This window comes from Delphinapterus leucas, chromosome 18 (assembly GCF_059928025.1).
Source record: "Delphinapterus leucas isolate spDelLeu-1000000601 "Yukka" chromosome 18, BTC_Dleu_Yukka2, whole genome shotgun sequence".
Classification (NCBI taxonomy): domain Eukaryota; kingdom Metazoa; phylum Chordata; class Mammalia; order Artiodactyla; family Monodontidae; genus Delphinapterus; species Delphinapterus leucas.
In genome coordinates this window covers 64,736,098-64,756,266 of record NC_143146.1, presented here as the reverse complement: position 1 = coordinate 64,756,266, position 20,169 = coordinate 64,736,098, and the positions used below count along the sequence as shown (strand labels likewise).

The window sequence follows — 20,169 nt, the reverse complement described above, 5'->3', positions numbered from 1 at the left end:
TGAGAACTTTGTTCAGTGTTATAGCTCTATACATTAAAGAAAAAGGTTCTAATATATAGAATATGAAGTTTTCAGTAGACCAAATGCTTTGAAATGTGAAATTTTTCTTTATACTTCAACTTTAATAGTTGGGAAATGTACATAAAAGTTATGAATATATCTTTCATAAAGTTCTTTTGTGCCTTATAATTATTAATCACTTGAATTTTGGATATTTTTATAAAACGTTATTATCAATATTTACATAATATAAACAAAAAAAGATTAAATGAACTTTCAGGGTAAATGGAGATAAAACTTACAGTATACAAATCTTAAGTTCATTGAATTTTTGTATTTGTATATATGTTCATTAATCATCACCCAGATCGACATATAAAACATTTCCAGCACCTCAGAAAGCTTCTTCATGCTCCTTCCCAGTCAAAAGCCTCCAAAGTCAATCACCATCTGACTCCTGTTTCCTGTTTTTGTGTGCTATTGAAATTCACATAAGTAAATTCACACAGGTGAACTCTTTTGGGTCTGACTTCTTGCATTTAGTTATTATATCTGTAAGATTCGTCCATGGTGTGTTTAGCAGTAGTTCATTTTTTTTAACCATGGTGTAATAATTCTAGTGTACAAATTTACTACAGTTTATTGATAGATGTTTGTATTGTTTCTGTTTCTTAGATATTGTAAATAAAGTGCCTATGAATATCCTTGTACGTGTCTTTGGTGGACATAAGTTTTCATTTCTCTTGTGTGTATACACGGTAATGGAATATCTGGGTTGATAGCTTTCATAGCTCTGCCAAGCATTTTTGCAAAGTGGTTGTACCAGTTTACTCCACCAGAAATGTGTGGGAATTTGAGTTGCTCCACATCCTCTCCAGTGCTTGATATTGTTGGTCTTTAATTTTAGCCTTTGTGGAAGTTGTGTGGCGGTATTTCATTTGTGATTTGTACTTTTCTGAAGGCTAATGATGTTGAACAGTTTTTTGTGTGTTTATTGACGGCTGAATACATTCTTGTGTTAATGATCATCCATCAGTTTAACAACATTCTAGATATCTTTTTTAAATTGGATGAATGGGTAGAAAATACTTTTATAAAGATGACTTCATATTTTGGAGTTCAGTCACAAGTTCAGTCTTATTTGAATGTAATAGAAAAAAGGAACCAAAACTGAAGGAGGTATCAAACTCGACGTAACTATTCCTTCGCCACAAGAGATACTGTCCCCTTCTGTTTTGTCAGTTTTGGCTTCATGTATTTTTTGGCTCTGTTGTTAGATGCATGTATGTTTATAGTTGTTGTATCTTCTTTATAATAAACATTATAAAATGCCCTCCTTTCTAGCAGCAGTGTTTGTCTTAAAGTCTTCTTTGTCTGAAATTAGTATAGCTACTCTAGCATTCTTTTGGTTATTGTTTGCAAGATATATCTTTTTCTGTCCTTTTACTTTCAGTCTATTTTTGTCTTTAAAGTGTGTTTCTTGAATACAGCATATAGTTGGGTCAATGTATTTCTTTTTTCTTTTATCCATCTGCCAGCCTCTGCTTTTTTGGTTAGCGTGTTTACATTTAATTTAATTGCTGATAAAGTAGCATTTATGTCTGCCATTTTGGACCATATTTTTGTATGTTCTAAGTGTTTTTATTTCTCTGTCCCTCCATTACTGCCTTCTTTTGTGTTAAGTAAATATTTTCTAGTACACTGCTTTAGTTCCCTTATCGTTTATGTAAATATATATGTATGTGTATGTGTGTAGTTAGTTATTTTCTTAGTGGTGCCCTGGGAATAATAATTACCATCTTAATTTTTTAATAATCTAGCTAGTTGGGATCAATACCAACTTACTTTCAATAGTGTACTAAAGCTTTGCTCCTATATAGCCCCATTTTCCCCTTCCTTTATGATACTGTTGTTACAAATTACATCTTTCTGCATTGTGTGCTTAGCAACATAGATTTAAAATGATTGCTTCATTCAGTTGTCTTTTAAATCCAGGAAAAAGGAGTTAAAAGCAGAAAGTACATTAAACTGCCTTTTTATATTTACTGATATCAGAAACTTGACTGCTGTTCTTTATTCTTGCAAATTTGAGTTACTGTCTAGTGTCCCTTCATTTTAGCTTGAAGGATTCCCTTTAATATTTCTTGTAGAGCAGGTTTGCTGGTAAAGAATTCTTGGTTTTGTTTATTGGGAATGTCTTAATTTCTTCTTCATTCTTGCAGAGTAGTTTTGGGAATGTCTTAATTTCTTCTTCAGTCTTACAGAGTAGTTTTGTTGAATATAGAATTCTTGGTTGACAGTATATTTCTTTCAGCCCTTGAATATATCATCCAGTGCCTTCTAATCTCCATGTTTTCTGATGAGAAATCAACTGTTAAGCTTACTGAGAATCCTTTGTTCAGAATGAGTTACTTCTCTCTTGTTGATTTCAAGATTCTCTCTTTGTCTTTTGACAGTTTGATTATGTGTCCCAGTGTAGATCTATTTAAGTTTATTCTGCTTGGAGTTCATGAACTTCTTGGATGTTTAGATTAATTTTTTAAATCAAATGTGCTAACTCTTCTCCCACTATTTCTTTAAATATTCCTTTTGCATGCCCCCTTTTTTCCTCCTTCTGAGATCCCCATTGTACTGATGATGTTGATGGTGTCGCATAGGTGTCCGAGGCTCTGTTAATTTTCTTTCATTCTTTTTTCCTTCTATTCCTCACAGCAGTTAATCTTAATTGACCTGTCTTCAAGTTCACTGATTATTTATTCCGTCTGTTCAGATCTCCTGTTGATTCCCTGTAGTGAATTTTTCATTTCAGTTATTGTGCTTTTTCAACTCCAACATTTCTATTTGGTTATTTTTTTTAACCATTTCTGTCTCTTTATTGATATTCTCTATTTTGTAAGAGTTTTTTTCTCATACTTTCCTTTAGTTCATTAACAGTTTCCTTTAGTTTTTGAACATATTTAAAAGAGCTGATTTAAAGTCTTTGACTAGTATTTCCAACATCTGGGCTTCCTCAGGGAGTTGCTATTGATTGTTTTTTCTGTAAATGATCATACTTTTTTGTTTGTTGGCATGTCTCATAATTTTTGTTTTTGTTGCTTTTACGAAGGAGGGAGGATTTTCAGAGGTCCATACTTTGCCATTCCTGCTGATGTCACTTATGTATTAACTTTTATACATGAAACATTCTTAATATAAATACTGATATTATAAAATTCTTATGCCTTTCTATCTACCTGACATGAGAGTGTAGTGTTACGTGGATCTCTGAGTACCAGATTTTGTTTCATTTACAAAACGTGACTATATTAGTATTATAAGTACTTTGAAAAATGTTTTGAAAAAATTCACAGGCACCTCTTCTGGGGTATCATGATAGTGTCAAGGAGGGATGATGAACGTAGCCAGTTAATAAGTATCAGATACTCTACTCAGTAGTTGAGATGCAGCAATCCCATTTAATCTTTACAGAATCCCTCTGAGCCTCTGAGAATTTAAATAACTTTTCCAAGGTCACACAACTAGTAAGTGCTAGTTACAAAATGTAAAATTAATCTCTTTAACCCCAGAATTCAAGATTTTAGTGACAGTGTTGTACTGTTTCTGTGAAGTGTGTGGCTCATGGACCAGGGTCCTGAAAACCACCTGGGGTGCTTGTTGAAAGATAGATTTCTAGACCCTGAACCTGTACATATTGAGCCACAGTATCTGACATTGGGGCATGCAGGTGAGTGATGATTCTCGATAATACTATAGTAGGTGAAGTGCTGGTCTCTGGATTACTTTCTTAAGACTTGGGCTAAAAAACAAAACAGGCCATTTCGAATCTATATGAAAATATAATTCTACAATTCAAGGACTGCTAAATTTCCTCGTAATTTTTGAATTAAAGTTCAAATTCTGTACTTCTAATTGTGATGTATTCTGAGATAATCTAACAAAAAACTTGTGTCACTTTCTGTGCTGATTTTGATTAGTAGGATAAAAAATAAGCTGTTGCTAGATTGTAGATTTTGTAATGTATCAGCAAAGCTTTACATCTTTCATATGAATTATTTTACTGTGAACTGGCATTTATGTAGACACTAAAATTTAGTAGAAAAATACAAGCAGTGGATAAGTCATCCTGCATTTTAGGTTGAACTCCCACCACCTGATCTTGGACCAAGTTCTGCATTAAATCAGACACTCATGTTGTTGCGTGAAGTTTTGGCATCTCACGATTCTTCAGTTGTACCGTTAGATGCCCGTCAGGCCGATTTTGTGCAGGTATGTTGTAAATTCACTTTTAATGATTCTTATTGCTCCTGTATTGTACATTCTTTTGAAATTCTAGCACTTTATAACCCATGTATCTTGACAGTCCTTCTCATTGCTTTTTCCTTCAAATATTAAACCAGTTCCCTTTAATTTAAAAAGTATATATTCAGTGATGCTTGTTTTAAAAACTATTACAGTTGCCGTACCATTTAATCTTTTTCTTACACGCTTCTGTAAGTTGGCCCGCTCCCCATTAGTTTGACATTCATTCTGAAGTGCCGTTAACACAGACCCGTATCACTGGTTGGGAAATAAGGAATACATTTGATTTTATTTTTCATTTATAGGTTTTATCATGTGTCTTGGATCCTCTCCTCCAGATGTGTACTGTATCAGCCAGCAATTTAGGCACAGCTGACATGGCCACCTTCATGGTCAATTCACTATATATGATGAAGACAACATTAGCTCTGTTTGAATTCACCGACAGACGTCTGGAAATGCTACAGTTCCAGGTTAATTTTGCCATAAAATGACTGCTCACTGTGATGAAATCTTTTTGCTATACATGATCTCAGTTACCGGCTTTAAGATAATTTCAGTGACCTGATTTATATGAATCCCTTGTTATAGTCTGATAGAACCCCTCCCTGCCCCCATGCATATTCAGTATTTTGGTTTCGTTTTGGAGAAGCCAGAATATGTAACAGGTAAGATATTTTATTCAAGCCATAGTGTGTGGTGGTGGAATGGAGCTTTTCTGACTAATTCGAACTGTTATTCTGTATGCAAATTTCAGTTTCCATACTGTGAATAACGTGCTATTTTTCAAGCTGTGTAGCTAGTGCAGAAGGTGTTGCAGAGGACAGATATATTTTTATCTATGTGTAAATCAGTGTTAGGCACAACATTACAGTTTGTTACGCCAATCGCTCTGGTCCTATAAGCCAAATGGTATCACTTAAGAGTCACAACAAGGCCATTTATAAAATTTACCAGATTCTTGGCTTTTGATTTTGAAATAGTGATTTTTGGTAGATAGAATGTTTAAAAAAAAAAAACAATAACAACTCTGAGTCTTCTTTGTTATCACAAGTATATAAACTGTTTGGCAGTGGCTACAGTAAAAATTTGTCATTTTGGGTTTTTCTAAGGAATGAGTTTGAGACCTCTAAGTTTGATGTTTTCTACTTTCTAATTCTTTCTTTTAAAAGAAATATAATGAAGTATGATTAATTTTCCTTTTTTGCATAATTGTTTAAGTATAATTAGTAAAATCTTTTTAAAAAATAGTCATTGGTTTTTAGTGTGTTTATCACTAATTCAACCCGAAACTCTGCCATTTGTCTAAATCTCTTCTCAAGATGTGCCCATATATCAGTTGGTCCAGCAATCTGTTTTATCACCAGTTATCTTTGTTTCTCAAATATTCCAAAGTTGTTTTTTGCATTCCAAGAGGACAAGCCCCACCATGTAAGTGCTTCTTGAGCCTGCATCATTCTTGCTGATGGACTGGTGGCTGGCACTGGTCACGTGGGCCAGCCAGAGTCAGTGTGGAGAGGACTGGGCAAGGGTGTGGATGCTGGAAGGCACGGGCCCCACAGTGATAGTTTTCCTTGTCGAGTAAAAGATTCTTGATTTTCAGATCTTTTCTATCACTAGTCTATTAATTTTCTTCCATTCTTTCTTCTTCCAGTGTTTCAAGTAAGAAATCTAGGCTAGTCTGATTCTCTTTTGTTTGTGATAACCTCTTCTATTCATGTGGAAGCTTACAAGGATTTTCCTTTGCGTTCAGATATTTGCTCAGGATATTTTTTGGTATGTCTCTTTTTCTATTATTTCCATCTTGGATTTTGCAAAACCTTTTCAGTCTGAAGATTCCACCCTTTTGTTTTTTGCTCAGTAAAGTTTTCTGTTATCTGTAATTAATTATCACTTCTCCATCTGTTACTTTTCATATTCTGAAGCTCCTGTCATTAGTTGGCTTTATCTCCTAAATTTGCCTTCTAATTTCTGTTTAAATCTCTTCACTTTAATATATTTCTTTGATATTTACTCTGTATTACTATTCTTCCACTTTTCTTTCAGATACTAACTTGGTTCTTGGCAATAACTCTTTCATTAAATATTTCCATTTGCAATCTTGTTTTTCTTGGATTTTCCAGTAAGACTAGTAAGTAAGGGTTCTAAGGTTCTAATTGTACTTTCTTGGGCATTCACTTAAAAAAAAACTAAGGTACCCTGCGTCTTTCAGTAGTGTTGCCTCAGGAAAAGATACTTGTTCTCATTATTCAGGTGGGTTTTCTCATAGAACCTACTCACCTCTTTTAAATCAGTTGTAAGTTTTTTACGGGGAGGGGCTCAGCTGCTGGAGTGACTTGCACAGTGGCAAACATTCAGATGGTAGCAGATAGCGTCTCTTAATAGCATACTGTGCCACTGGTAAACAAGCTGGTAAAACTGAGGGGAGTATCCAGTGAGGGATAACAGGAAGATCTGTAGACTTACAGGCCTGTACTGGTTAAAGGAAGGAGCAGCCAACTTCTTCCCACCTGGGAATACTTCATCCCATCAGGTAGTCTCCTTCTGTGGCTTCTGCCCCCATTAGCATTAGGTGGCTTCCCCAAGAATAGCACAAAACAGGTGACCACGTACAAGTCCCACCTGCTAGCTGGGTCTTTTTAGGCAGCTCCTGAACTTGACATCTTTGACCAGCCTTCTGCTGGTTCCTCAGCAGTCCCCTAGTTGTCGCAAATCCGCTTTCCTCTGGAGGACTTACTGCCTCAGCCCCCATGGGATTTCCTTCAGACTTCTCCAGATGAGGTATTTGATTGGTTGAGTTAGTCCAGCAAGTTGGGAGCATGAGGCAGTGTGGATGTGAGGGACATCAGGTCCTCGTCTTCCCAGAATTCTTTCTAAGTATTTTATTTTACACTGTTGTTTATGAGTGGTTTTTGTTTGTGTCTTGCTGAATACCAGCTTTTAAAAGAGCCAAGAAGCAACCCAAATTTTTCGACTAGTGGCTAGTCCTGGAACCCTCAAGTAAGACTTTCCCTCCCTTTTGTAAGAGGACTTCCTCTCCGGGGAAGGAAAAGTCTTTGTACAGGAGTAGTCCCTATCCTTCATATTTTGGCCTCATAGCCTCTGCAAGGAATACATCCATGATGAAGAGCTAAGACTCCAGGCTAGTCTACTTCTACTCTCAATCAGTCTTATTCTTCTTCTAAAATATTTTCTTTTAATTGTGTTTTATTTTAGATTGAAGCACATTTGGACACACTTATAAATGAGCAAGCTTCTTATGTTTTAACTAGAGCAGGCGTGAGTTATATCTATAACACCATACAGCAACATAAACCCGAACAGGTAAGCACATGGATCTTCCTAACTAGAGAGATACACCAATTTAGAGTACGGCTTCTAGAGCTAGACACTTGGTAGCAATTTTTCACTGGGAAGGTGACTTCTCTCTCTGATTCCTCACCTGTAGATTGAGGGTAATAATATCTGTAACATAGGATTGTTCTAAGATTGAGATAATACCTGTGTAGTTCTTGGAGGACTATCTGAGATATAGTAGGGTGTCCCAAAGTACTATCTTTTTTACTGTAGATAGTTTGGGTTACAAGTAATGAAAATATACAAAAATTAGTAGTGAAAAATATATAAAGAATATTCATATTGGTAAATTTTTTAGTCCTTTATCACCATTGATTTATTAAGTGCATAGATTACTATATAAATAGCAGTCATCCCCCCTTTTAATTTAGCAAGTCATGGTCTATTACTTTGGAAAGGTAAATACTTCTGGGGCTAACATCTGATCTTAAGTTATAGAACTCCAGTAGAATTAAAAAATGGAGTGGTGGGAACCCTAGAAAACCATGTAAGCCTCGTTCTTTAAAAAGCAAAATACTTTTAAATAACATTAACATGAATATTTTATAGCCCAGGGACAAGGTTTGAATTTTTTCTTTTGATAAGGTAATAAGCAAATTTCTACCAGTAGGAGCAAATTCTGCTGCCTTTTTATATTATCTAAAATTATCAAGGAAACTCTTAAAGCCCCCATGTCTTACTGCCATTCCTCAGTGCTTTATTGCCCTTTTTTTCTTGCCTATGATTAAATCTGAAGTATCCTTTTATTTCCATTGTTAATAAACTTACGTGCTTCTCCAACAAATATTATTGAGTGCCTTCACGCTAGTTATACAAAATGAACAAATCACAGTCCCTCTTTTAATTGAGGTTGGAGATAGGACACTTGAGTTCTTTGGAAATAAGCTAAATTTTCAAATTCGGGCAATCTACTAATGGACTGTATTTGAGAAGTGAATTGTAACATATAGCACCTGTTTTCACCTTGGTTTTGTCCCTTTTTTTTTTTTAAGGGCCCTTTAGCTAATTTTCCCAACCTAGATTCTGTGGCACTGAAGGCTGCAATGGTAAGTACATAATAAAGCATTTCAACATAACGTTTCCTTATGGAACATTATTCTTATTTTTTCCTGTGTGATAGTTTTTGTCTCAGGTGATAATTTTATCTCTTCATATGCAGTATTCACGTTGGGTCCAGTCATAATGATTGCACATGTGTATTCCTTTAAGGAGATCTGACCAAGACATAACATTTGTAGTAATATTGCACCATACCCTAATAGTGTCATTATTCCTGTTTAGATTTTCTTCAGTTTCAGAGTTTTACTCCTAACCTAATGGAGATAGGAATGAGAGACTTGAAGGAGTTAGCTATATATCATTATAGACTTCCATCTGTCAGTGATCCTGGGCTTATAGTTCTTGACTTCTTCCTGAGTTGATAACTGAAATTGGATTCCAATCTTAAAATATTACTCTTGACTGTGACGCTCACTGAACCTCCACTTTATTACCTTCTTTTCAAGTGATAAGCTTGCTTGCACATCCCTTTCTGCATGAGCACCACTTTTTGTAGCATGTTTCCACATCTTAAGTACATACTTTGCCTATATGTGTGTGTGTGTATACACACACACACACACACACACACACACACACACAGCCATCAGTTGGATGACACTCATTTAGTCCTCATAGGAATGATCCCCTTTGGAAGCTTTATGATACGAATTCTAGTGGTAGTAATAATAAACAGTAAGTAACGACAACAGGAGATCAGGATAAATGGCTTGGGTCAGAATTTTGAAAGTAGGTATTGCTGATACTGACTGTATTAAAGAGTTGACACTTTCAGTGAGATTTTAGTTAAAATGTGTAAGGAATAACTCATTTTGATCATGAAGAACTCGTTATTTGGAATATGGGATTTTTACTAAGATTTAATCCTTAAAAGAGATGCTTATTTGGGATGTCTGTTAGCAGATATATGCACTTTGTGTTTTGGATTTCTCTGTTTTGTTTAGGTTCAGTTTGATCGCTATCTGTCAGCCCCAGACAACCTGTTAATGCCACAGCTGAACTTTCTTCTAAGTGCCACAGTGAAGTAAGTATTTTTTGGTCCCAATTAGCTGGTAAAGAGTCACATATTTTTAAATGCCAAGCACATTTATAAGAAAAAAAATTATTTTCAAGGTATTTTGATTGTATAGTATGGACCTAGCATCCTGTTATAAATTCATACTAATTATAATGACATTAAAAAATTGAGATATACATATGCTTTATGTAAATAATAGTGCAACTAAGAATTGGTCAGTACCTATTTACCCCTTTTTTCATTCAGAAAATTTCTAAAATGTTCTTTGCAAAGTATTCTAAAATTAAATGTAACCTATGAATGTATTTTCAGGTTTTTTTAAGAAGAAAAATTATGGTATCAGTTTGGCTACTTATTTTAAAAATCAGGTTGCTATGAAAATGTAAGTCATTTAACACATTTAAGATTCAGCATTAAAGCAGATTTTCTAACTGCTTTTTCCCCTTTTTTTGATCGATGGCAGGTCCTACCCTCAAAAATACTTTCTGTTCTTATTTCTCCTACTGTATAGGCATGGTATTGTATTTGATCTTATTTATAAAGCATTTGAAATAATAGGAGATAACTTTCATTTAGTTACATTTTGAACCTTTTCAAAGTGATAATTCATTTTTAAGCAAAAATATTTTCATGTTTTTATGTTCTCAATTTCTTTCTATTCATATTGTATTTAAAATGTCAATTGTTTCTTTGAAATAGAGCTTTGAAATGTAAAACTTTCTTTTTTTCATTCCTGTCTCATTTTGTTTTGTTAATATTCTATTCTCCTGAACTTTGCTTGTCTCTGCTGTTGCAGTACCTTTGGGACACCTGTCATTCTTGTCTCCCTTTTTCTTGTCTTGTAGTTTGACTGCCTTTCAAAGGAGATTTTGACTGAGCACTTCATCCTTGGCATAAACTATTGAATACATTTAGGTAGCCAGAAAGTGAGGTTGTATAGATAATAAAGAAAAGAATAGAAAATTAAAATATCCTTAAAGAATTCTTCCTTCCTTGTAATGAATTAGAAGGGCGTTGTTCTTTTTTCAACGCCAGACTCCAACATTTACCTTTTAATGGTATAAAAATAGAGGTTTGACTACAGAAACCACAGCTATGCATATTTATAAAATATTCTCAGTGTCTTTTCTTACTGAGTCAGAATTGTTTATATGAGTAATTTAAGAAATAAAGAGACCATAGATACTTCCTAAAGTGAGCATGTGGAAAAGTGGATATGATTTGAGGATTCTTTCAGGAATCTTCCTCTACTATATATGCTAGAAACAAAGCAGGTATCTTTAAAAAGAATTACTTTGGTTTTTTAAAAGAGATAGGGGCTTCCCTGGTGGCACAGTGGCTGAGAGTCCGCCTGCCGATGCAGGGGACATGGGTTCATGGGGACATGCCCCAGTCTGGGAAGATCCCACATGCCACGGAGCGGCTAGGCCCGTGAGCCATGGCTGCTGAGCCTGTGCGTCCGGAGCCTGTGCTCCGCAACGGGAGAGGCCACAACAGTGAGAGAATAGTTTTCTTCTCTTTAACTGCCTCCTTTTAAGCCACCTGTCTTTAACTCTCAGGAATACCTGTGTAAACAAAAATAACGCAGGTTTGGGAGTGGAGGTGGGGTTAACCTACCAGAGAAATAATGACTAATGGAAACAGTCTCAAACAGTGCTTTAGAGACCTCGGAAAGTCCAAGCCTTAAAAGTAAGACTAGTCTGTTCTACAGTGAAGGCTACTTTTGACTCACACTAATAAAGCTTAAAAACAAACCTCTAGAAGATCACGTGGATCTTTACTAAATTAACTGCCTTCCAGAACAAAACTTAGCACTCGTAAGTATGACAGAATACAGATAATCAACAGTGTAGCATTTATAATGCTGAGCATGCAGTAAAAAAAACCACTTAGGTTTTAAGTAGTAGGAAAATATGAACCAAAACTAGAAGCAAAATCTGTCAACAGAAACAGACTTACTGACAGAGTTTACAGAATTAGCAGGAAAGGTCTTTAAAAAGTGTGTTCAACAACTTAAAGGAAAATTATATTGAGAGGAAAAGTTAGGAATTTTACAAAATGGGAATTCTAGGCCTGCAAAGTACAGTATCTAAAATGAAAATCTCACTGGATAGGCTTAACTGTCAGTTGGAAAAGTCTTTAAAAAGTGTGTTCAACAACTTAAAGGAAAATTATATTGAGAGGAAAAGTTAGGAATTTTACAAAATGGGAATTCTAGGCCTGCAAAGTACAGTATCTAAAATGAAAATCTCACTGGATAGGCTTAACTGTCAGTTGGACATTCTAGAGCGAAAGATAAGTCAACTTGAAAAAAGGACAATAGAAATTGTCCAAATGGAAGCACAGATAGGAAAAAATTAAAAGCTGGAAAAAAGATGAAGAGAGTCTAGGTGAATTGTGAGATAATAATAAACATTCTAATACAGGTGTAAGTGAAGTGTCATAATGAGATTGAGGCATAAAAAATTTGAAGGCATAGAAGAATTTTTTTCAAATCTGATGGAAAACATGAACCCACAGACTGAAGAAGCTAAATAAATCACAACAAGGAAAGCTGTACCAAGGTACACCGTAATTAAATTATTGAAAACCAGTGATAAAGAGAGAAAAACTTAAAAAGCAGCCAGAGGAAAAAAAGATGTATTATATGTGGGGAACAATGATAAGTATACTACTGACTTCTTGTTAGAAACAGTTCAAACCAGAAAACAATAGAATAGCATCTTTAAAAAGGTGGATGTTAAAACACTTTCAACTTTGTGTATTCATCAAAAGTATTTTTCAAACTGAAAGTGAAATACATACATTTTGAGATAAGATAAACAAAAGTAGAGAGGATTGGGCTTCCCTGGTGGCGCAGTGGTTGAGAGTCCGCCTGCCGATGCAGGGGACACGGGTTCGTGCCCCAGTCCGGGAAGATCCCACGTGCCGCGGAGCGGCTAGGCCCGTGAGCCATGGCCGCTGAGCCTGCGCATCTGGAGCCTGTGCTCTGCAACGGGAGAGGCCACAACAGTGAGAGGCCCGCGTACCACAAAAAAAAAAAAAAAAGTAGAGAGGATTTATCATCAGTATACTGCAAGAAATGATAAAGGAAGTTCTTCAGGCTGAAGGAGGGAAGTGATACCAGAAGAAAACTCCTATTTACACAGAGGAATGACAAGTGCAGGAAATGCTAAATATAAAAGATAGTAGACCATTTGAAATAAAAATAATAACTGAATTATGGAGTTCTTAACAAAGAGAAATAAAGTTTATGACTACAAAAGCACAAAAGATGGAGTGGGAGGGAAGTAGAAGTATACTGTTGTGATGTTGTAAGTTTACTCATGAAGTGTATAATATTGTTTAAAGGTAGATTGTAAACCTTACAGCAAGCACTAAAATAAATTATCTAACATGCCAACAGTTAAAATAGAATGTTAAAAAAACTGTTATATCAAAAGAAGGCAGAAAGAAGAAAAGAACAGATGGGACAAATATAAAACAAGTAACAAGACGATAGACTTAAATTCATCCTTATAAGTAACTATATTAAATGTAAAAGAACTACACACTCCAGTTAAAAAGCAGTAGTATTAGATTGGGTGAAAATGCACGTGACCAAACTGTCTGCTGTCTATAACAAACCCACTTTAAATATAAGGACACAGTTTAAAAATATGGTATAATATATACCATGCAAATAAAAATTATAATAAAGTTGAAGTAGCTATATTCTGATATTAATATCAGAAAAATTAGACTGATGGACAGATAATACCAAAGATAAAGAGGGATATTTCATAATTATAGGATCAATTCATGAAGAAGATATAATAGTAAATATTGGCAACTAGTAGCAGAACTTCATAAAACATGAAGTATAAGTTTATAGAATTGAGGAAGAATAGATAAATTGACATTTATTTTGATATTTCAACCCTCCTCTGTCAATAATTGATAGGAAAATTAGAAAACTAGCTCAGTGTAAAAGAACTGAACAATGTCGCTAATCAGCTCAGCCCAATAGAAAGAGAATACCACACACAACTATGGAAAATAACATTCTTTTAAAGTGCATATAAAACATTCACCAAGCTAATGTAAAAATGAACAAAAAGAAAATAAGAAAGCCACTAGTGAGTATTCCCATCTATGAACATGGTATGCCTGTTTATCCAGATCTTCTTTTAGAATTTTCAGTAAAGATTTACAGTTTCTTCGTATAATTTTCCATGTATGTTACTGGGTTTATTCCTAGGGAAGAATTCTGTGGCTTTTATAAGGCCTTTTATTTTCCATTACGTGTTCTGATTAGATATTGCTGATGTACAGGGAAAGTACTAAATTTTTTGTTAATTTTGAATCTGGCCAGTTAACTAAACTCTTCGTTCTATTAGTTTATCAGTTGTTTGCCTTGATTTTTTGTTTCTGGTACAGACATCTAAAGTTAATGAGTTTCATTAATTTTTTTCAGTTTTATGACTAAACTCATTGTATTGGCTAGGTGCTCCAAAGTAAACAGTAGATGTAATGGTGGGTGTGCATATTTTATTTTGAACTTTAATGTTTCTGATGTTTCATCATCAAGTGTGATGTTTGTTGTAGATTTCCAGTGTTCCAACATGGACACATGGTATTCATCTCTAACTGGGTATGTAGTGTAGTAATCTGTAAATTCAGCATAACTGCAGTCAAAATTGCCGTGGAACCATTTTATTAAATAATTATCTAGAAAGAAATATATGAGAGGAAACTCTGGTCACTTTTGACCATCTCCACAGTTGCCACTCTGGTCCAAGGTAGTATCATCTGTGCCTGGATTATCATGTTAGCCTTGGATCTATTCTGTTTTCCCCCTTGCTCTCTCTGTCATTGCCACACCAACCTCTACAATCTAATCTTAGCATCTCAACTAGAGTGATCCTTGAAAGGGTCGCCTTCACTTAACCCTCCATTTTACAGAAGAGGACATTTTTAGAAAGGTTAAATAATTGAAACAAGGTGAAACAATTAGCAAGAAGCAGAGCCAAGATTCGAATCCAGTATTCCACAGCCTATTCTCTTTAACACTAGCTTGTACTGTATTTTTATTAACTCTTTCTATGTTGAGATTACATTGTTTTATTATTTTTAGAGGAAGCTCAGAAACGTTAGGCATGTGTAATAGATAAGGCTTATGTGAGATATGTGCCTTGGTCTCATCTAAAATATGCTTTAATTTTACTCTGAATGACAGAAAGCTGACCCACTATGGCATCTTTGGTGTGTATATTGTGATAAAGAGAAATCAAAAATGTACATTTTTAAACCAGTCTATTATAAGTATATTTTTTTCTTAGTTTTTCAGGCTTAAACTGTTAACACCTTCTTTTCTCCTATGGCGTGTTTGATTGCACTCTTAACTGTGGCACTGTAATAAAGCTCAATTTTAGTGATCACAGAACCTGAATGTTGAAATAAGTTATTTTTAGAAGTGCTGGGTTTATGGTAATGATGAAAGTTGTATTACGTTGTTATGGCAACCAAAATCCTAAAGTACTGATTAATGACAAGCTCACTGATTCTGGAAGTAAGTAGTTCATTTCTTATCTATCAGGGCTCAGTACTTTAAATAATTATTTAAAATATACATAATTTCAGTGAACATATTTTAAAATGAGAACGGTATCTCCGTTTAGTTATACAATTATCTTTGTTAGTACTTTTAAAATTTATAATACCATATTTTTATGGCATTATGACATTTATAACTGGACAAGTTAAATTTCTTAAGGTATGGAATTCCTGTGCATAGGTAACTAAAATATGTTGCCTTTATGTGAAATTATGTAACAAACTCATCTTCTCCTCATTTATTTCTTCTTTTTTCTCATAGCACATTAGCTATATCTTTGATATATACTGGTATAGCAAACTATATGGGAAAAGAAAAACTGTACTTTGCAAAAGTAAGAAAGACTTTCCAAAACATGAAAATAAGGCACATAGAGTCTGGGAGAACAGCATGTCTTTTTTTAAATTAATTAAGTTATTTATTTTTGGCTTTCTTGGGTCTTCGTTGTTGTGCATGGGCTTTCTCTAGTTGCGGCGAGAGGGGGCTGCTCTTTGTTGCGGTGTGCGGGCTTCTCGTTGCGGTGGCTTCTCTTGTTGCCGGGCACGGGCCCTAGGTGCGTGGGCTTCAGTAGTTGTGGCATGCGGACTCAGTAGTTGTGGCTTGCAGGCTCTAGAGCGCAGGCTCAGGAGTTGTGGTGCATGGGCTTAGTTGCTCTGCGGCATGTGGGATCTTCCCGGACCAGGGCTCGAACCCATGTCCCCTGCACTGGCAGGCGGATTCTTAACCACTGCACCACCAGGGAAGCCCCATCATGTCTTTTCAGTGTCATACTGAAACATTGTTAACAGGCCCATCAAAAATTATTTAATTATTTAAGAGGAATGCACCCTTGTTTGATTCTCTGTTTACTGTTGATTAAAGGTTCCATGGTTTTCCATGTCCTGTGTTTTTTCTTGCTCCATGGGATGTTAACTCATTTTATTTGTAACTTAATTTATTCTAACCTTCCTTTTTAAATACCTGTAAATGACCAGTTCCTCAGAATGTTTTAACCAGCTTTACCATCTTGTAATTTCCTCATTGAGTTATTAAATTTTTGACATTCTTTATTTGTATGAGTCATGTTTTTAAATTTTTTGAAATTACTTTGAGAATTTTATGGTAGTAAAGAAACCAAGAAAGTTAATGGTCTAACTTTATAGATGAATCTTGGCTTACATTCAGATTTTGCTTTTCCATTTTAACTGGCCTTTTACATATCTGTTGGTCATGGGAAAAGCAGAACTTACCTTTAGAATTTTGACATAGAGAAACAGTTCTAAATGTACTGTCCATCAGCCATGTGATTGGCTGTGATTGATCAAAATATAGAAAGTAAAATCTGAGGTGGGTACCCATGCTGGAAAATAGCATACGTGACTTAAAGGAAAAAAAAGGTACTGCTTTTCTTTACCTGTAGACAAAGTGATCAGTAGATAAGGACATTCCACGTTTTCAGAAGCACATGACTAGACTGAGATGATTTGCTTGTCCTTTTGTATTTATAGAATTCCTGAATTTTTCTATTTTGAATATTGATTTTGTCACTATAATGATTTATCATTATTTGAACTCTGTATTTCATACATGGTATTAGTGAATAATTTGGGCCACGACACCAGGCAGGCAGGCAGATATACAGATACATGTGTATACTTTTTCACATAAAGGATGAACTTACATAGTAATTAGCATTATAAATAAGAAGGAGGAGATAGTAAAATGGCAAGAAAATTGCTTTAGCACTTTAGAAACACCACCCATTTTTATACAAGTAACTGATATGCTTACTACAATTCATTATTTAGGGAACCCAATTCTCCAAAGTAATGTGTGTGTCTGTATGTATATGTGTATGTATGGGTGTAAATAAACACATAGAGTTTTTTGTTTGTTTGTTTTTGTTTTTTTTTGTGGTACGCGGGCCTCTCACTGTTGTGGCCTCTCCCATTGCAGAGCACAGGCTCCGGACGCGCAGGCCCAGCGGCCATGGCTCACGGGCCCAGCCGCTCCGCGGCATGTGGGATCCTCCCGGATCCGGGCACGAACCCGTGTCCCCTGCATTGGCAGGCGGACTCTCAACCACTGCGCCACCAGGGAAGCCCCTCACATAGAGATTTTTTAACCACAGTTCATTAAAATGCTCTTAACTCTCAATGAAATGACATAATTTTAAAGCTGGAAGTGTCTTGTAAAGATTATCGAGGTCAGTATTTTGTTTTACAATAGTGAAATTAAGTCCTGGAACGGTTAAATTACTTGTTTAAGGCAGCAGTAAGTAGCAGAACTTCAACTAGAGTCAAGATCTCCTGACAGTAATGTCCTTCACTATACCATTTTATCTCTACCATATATAATTCATTAGGAAAACATTAATGAACATGAGTGTATGGACATGTACCTGGCTTTGGTAGTGATAAATGAACTCTTAACATTTGTCCAGAAATATCAGAAATATGGACTCACTATCAGGCACAGTTCTTGCTCTTTACAGTTTGGATTTGACTCAGATTCACTTGGAGAATGTCTATTTCCATTGCATTTCTATCCTCTGGATTTTTTTTCTTATTAAGTTATGAGCACTTTTTTTTTCTTATCATGAATTTAATACACATCAGTGTATACATGTCAATCCCAATCACCCAGTTCATCACCACCCCCCCTGCTGCTTTCCCCCCTTGGTGTCCATACGTTTGTTCTCTACATCTGTGTCTCTATTATTTCAGCCCTGCAAACTGGTTAATCTGTATCATTTTTCTAGGTTCCACATATATGCGTTAATATACGATATTTGTTTTTCTCTTTCTGACTTACTTCACTCTGTATGACAGTCTCTAGATCCATTCATGTCTCAACAAATGACCCAGTTATGTTCCTTTTTATGGCTGAGTAATAATCCATTGTATATATGTACCACATCTTCTTTATCCTTTCATCTGTCGATGGGCATTTAGGTTGCTTCCAACCTGGCTATTGAAAATAGTGCTGCAGTGAACATTGGGGTGCATGTGTCTTTTTGAATTACAGTGTTATCTGGGTATATGCCCAGTAGGGGGATTGCTGTGTCATATGGTAATTCTATTTTTAGTTCTTTAAGGAACCTCCATACTGTTCTCCATAGTGGCTGTATCAATTTACGTTCCCAACAGTGCAAGAGGGTTCCCTTTTCTCCACACCCTCTCCAGCATTTGTTGTTTGTAGATTTTCTGATGATGCCCATTCTAACTGGTGTGAGGTGATACCTCATTGCAGTTTTGATTTGCATTTCTCTAAGAATTAGTGATGTTGAGCAGCTTTTCATGTGCTCCTTGGCCATCTGTATGTCTTCTTTGGAGAAATGTCTATTTAGGTCTTCTGCCCATTTTTGGATTGGGTTGTTTGTTTTTTTAATATTGAGCTGCATGAGCTGTTTATATATTTTGGAGATTAATCCTTTGTCCATTGACTCGTTTGCAAATATTTTCTCCCATTTTGAGGGTTGTCTTTTCATCTTGTTTATGGTTTCCTTTGCTGTGCAAAAGCTTTGACATTTCATTAGGTCCCATTTGTTTATTTCTGTTTTTATTTCCATTACTCTAGGATGTGGATCAAAAAAGATCTTGCTGTGATTTATGTCAAAGAGTGTTCTTCCTGTGTTTTCCTCTAAGAGTTTTATAGTGTCTGGTCTTACATTTAGGTCTCTAATCCATTTTGAGTTTATTTCTGTCTGTGGCATTAGGGAGTGTTCAAATTTCATTCTTTTACGTGTAGCTGTCCAGTTTCCCCAGCACCACTTATTGAAGAGACTGTCTTTTCTCCATTGTATATCCTTGCCTCCTTTGTCATAGATTAGTTGACCATAGGTGTGTGGGTTTATCTCTGGGCTTTCTATCTTGTTCCATTGATCTGTGTTTCTGTTTTTGTGCCAGTACCATGTTGTCTTGATTACTGTAGCTTTGTAGTATAGTCTGAAGTCAGGGAGTCTGATTCCTCCAGCTCCGTTTTTTCCCCTCAAGACTGCTTTGGCTATTTGGGGTCTTTTGTGTCTCCGTACAAATTTTAAGATTTTTTGTTCTGGTTCTGTAAAAAATGCCTTTGGTGATTTGATAGGGATTGCATTGAATCTGTAGATTGCTTTGGGTAGTGTAGTCATTTTCAGAATATTGATTCTTCCAATCCAAGAACATGGTATATCTCTCCATCTGTTACTGTCATCTTTAATTTCTTTCATCAGTATCTTATAGTTTTCTGCATACAGGTCTTTTGTCTCCCTAGGTAGGTTTATTCCTAGGTATTTATTCTTTCTGTTGCAGTGGTAAATGGGAGTGTTTCCTTAATTTCTCTTTCAGATTTTTCATCATTAGTGTATAGGAATGCAAGAGATTTCTGTGCATTAATTTTGTATCCTGCAACATTACCAAATTCATTGATTAGCTCTAGTAGTTTTCTGGTGGCATCTTTAGGATTCTCTATGTATAGTATCATGTCATCTGCAAACAGTGACAGTTTTAGTTATTTTTCAATTTGTATTTCTTTTTCTTCTCTGATTGCCGTGGCTAGGACTTCCAAAACTCTGTTGAATAAGAGTGGTGAGAGTGGAAATCCATGTCTTGTTCCTGATCTTAGAGGAAATGCTTTCAGTTTTTCACCATTGAGAATGATGTTTGCTGTGAGTTTGTCATATATGGCCTGTATTATGTTGAGGTAGGTTCCCTCTATGCCCACTTTCTTGAGAGTTTTGTCATAAACAGGTGTTGAATTTTGCCAATAGCTTTTTCTGCATCTATTGAGACGATCATATGGTTTTTATTCTTCAATTCGTTAATATGGTGTATCACATTGATTGATTTGCATATATTGAAGAATCCTTGCATCCCTGGGA

General features: G+C 35.4%; 1 protein-coding gene across 7 annotated transcripts in view; it reads left to right on the top strand.

Moving 5' to 3' along the window:
• The window catches only part of COG6 (component of oligomeric golgi complex 6), a 112,692-nt gene that overhangs the window by 36,440 nt on the left and 56,083 nt on the right, over positions 1–20,169 (top strand). For all 7 annotated transcript variants that reach the window (XR_016388712.1, XR_002644677.3, XM_022574718.3 and 4 more), the window contains 5 exons: positions 4,135–4,266; positions 4,605–4,772; positions 7,516–7,623; positions 8,649–8,702; positions 9,660–9,739. Coding sequence is in view for 5 of the 7 variants with exons in the window: in XM_022574718.3 (XP_022430426.2) it covers positions 4,135–4,266; positions 4,605–4,772; positions 7,516–7,623; positions 8,649–8,702; positions 9,660–9,739 (542 nt within the window). In the remaining 2 variants the exon portion in view is untranslated. The remainder of the gene's footprint in view (positions 1–4,134; positions 4,267–4,604; positions 4,773–7,515; positions 7,624–8,648; positions 8,703–9,659; positions 9,740–20,169) is intronic.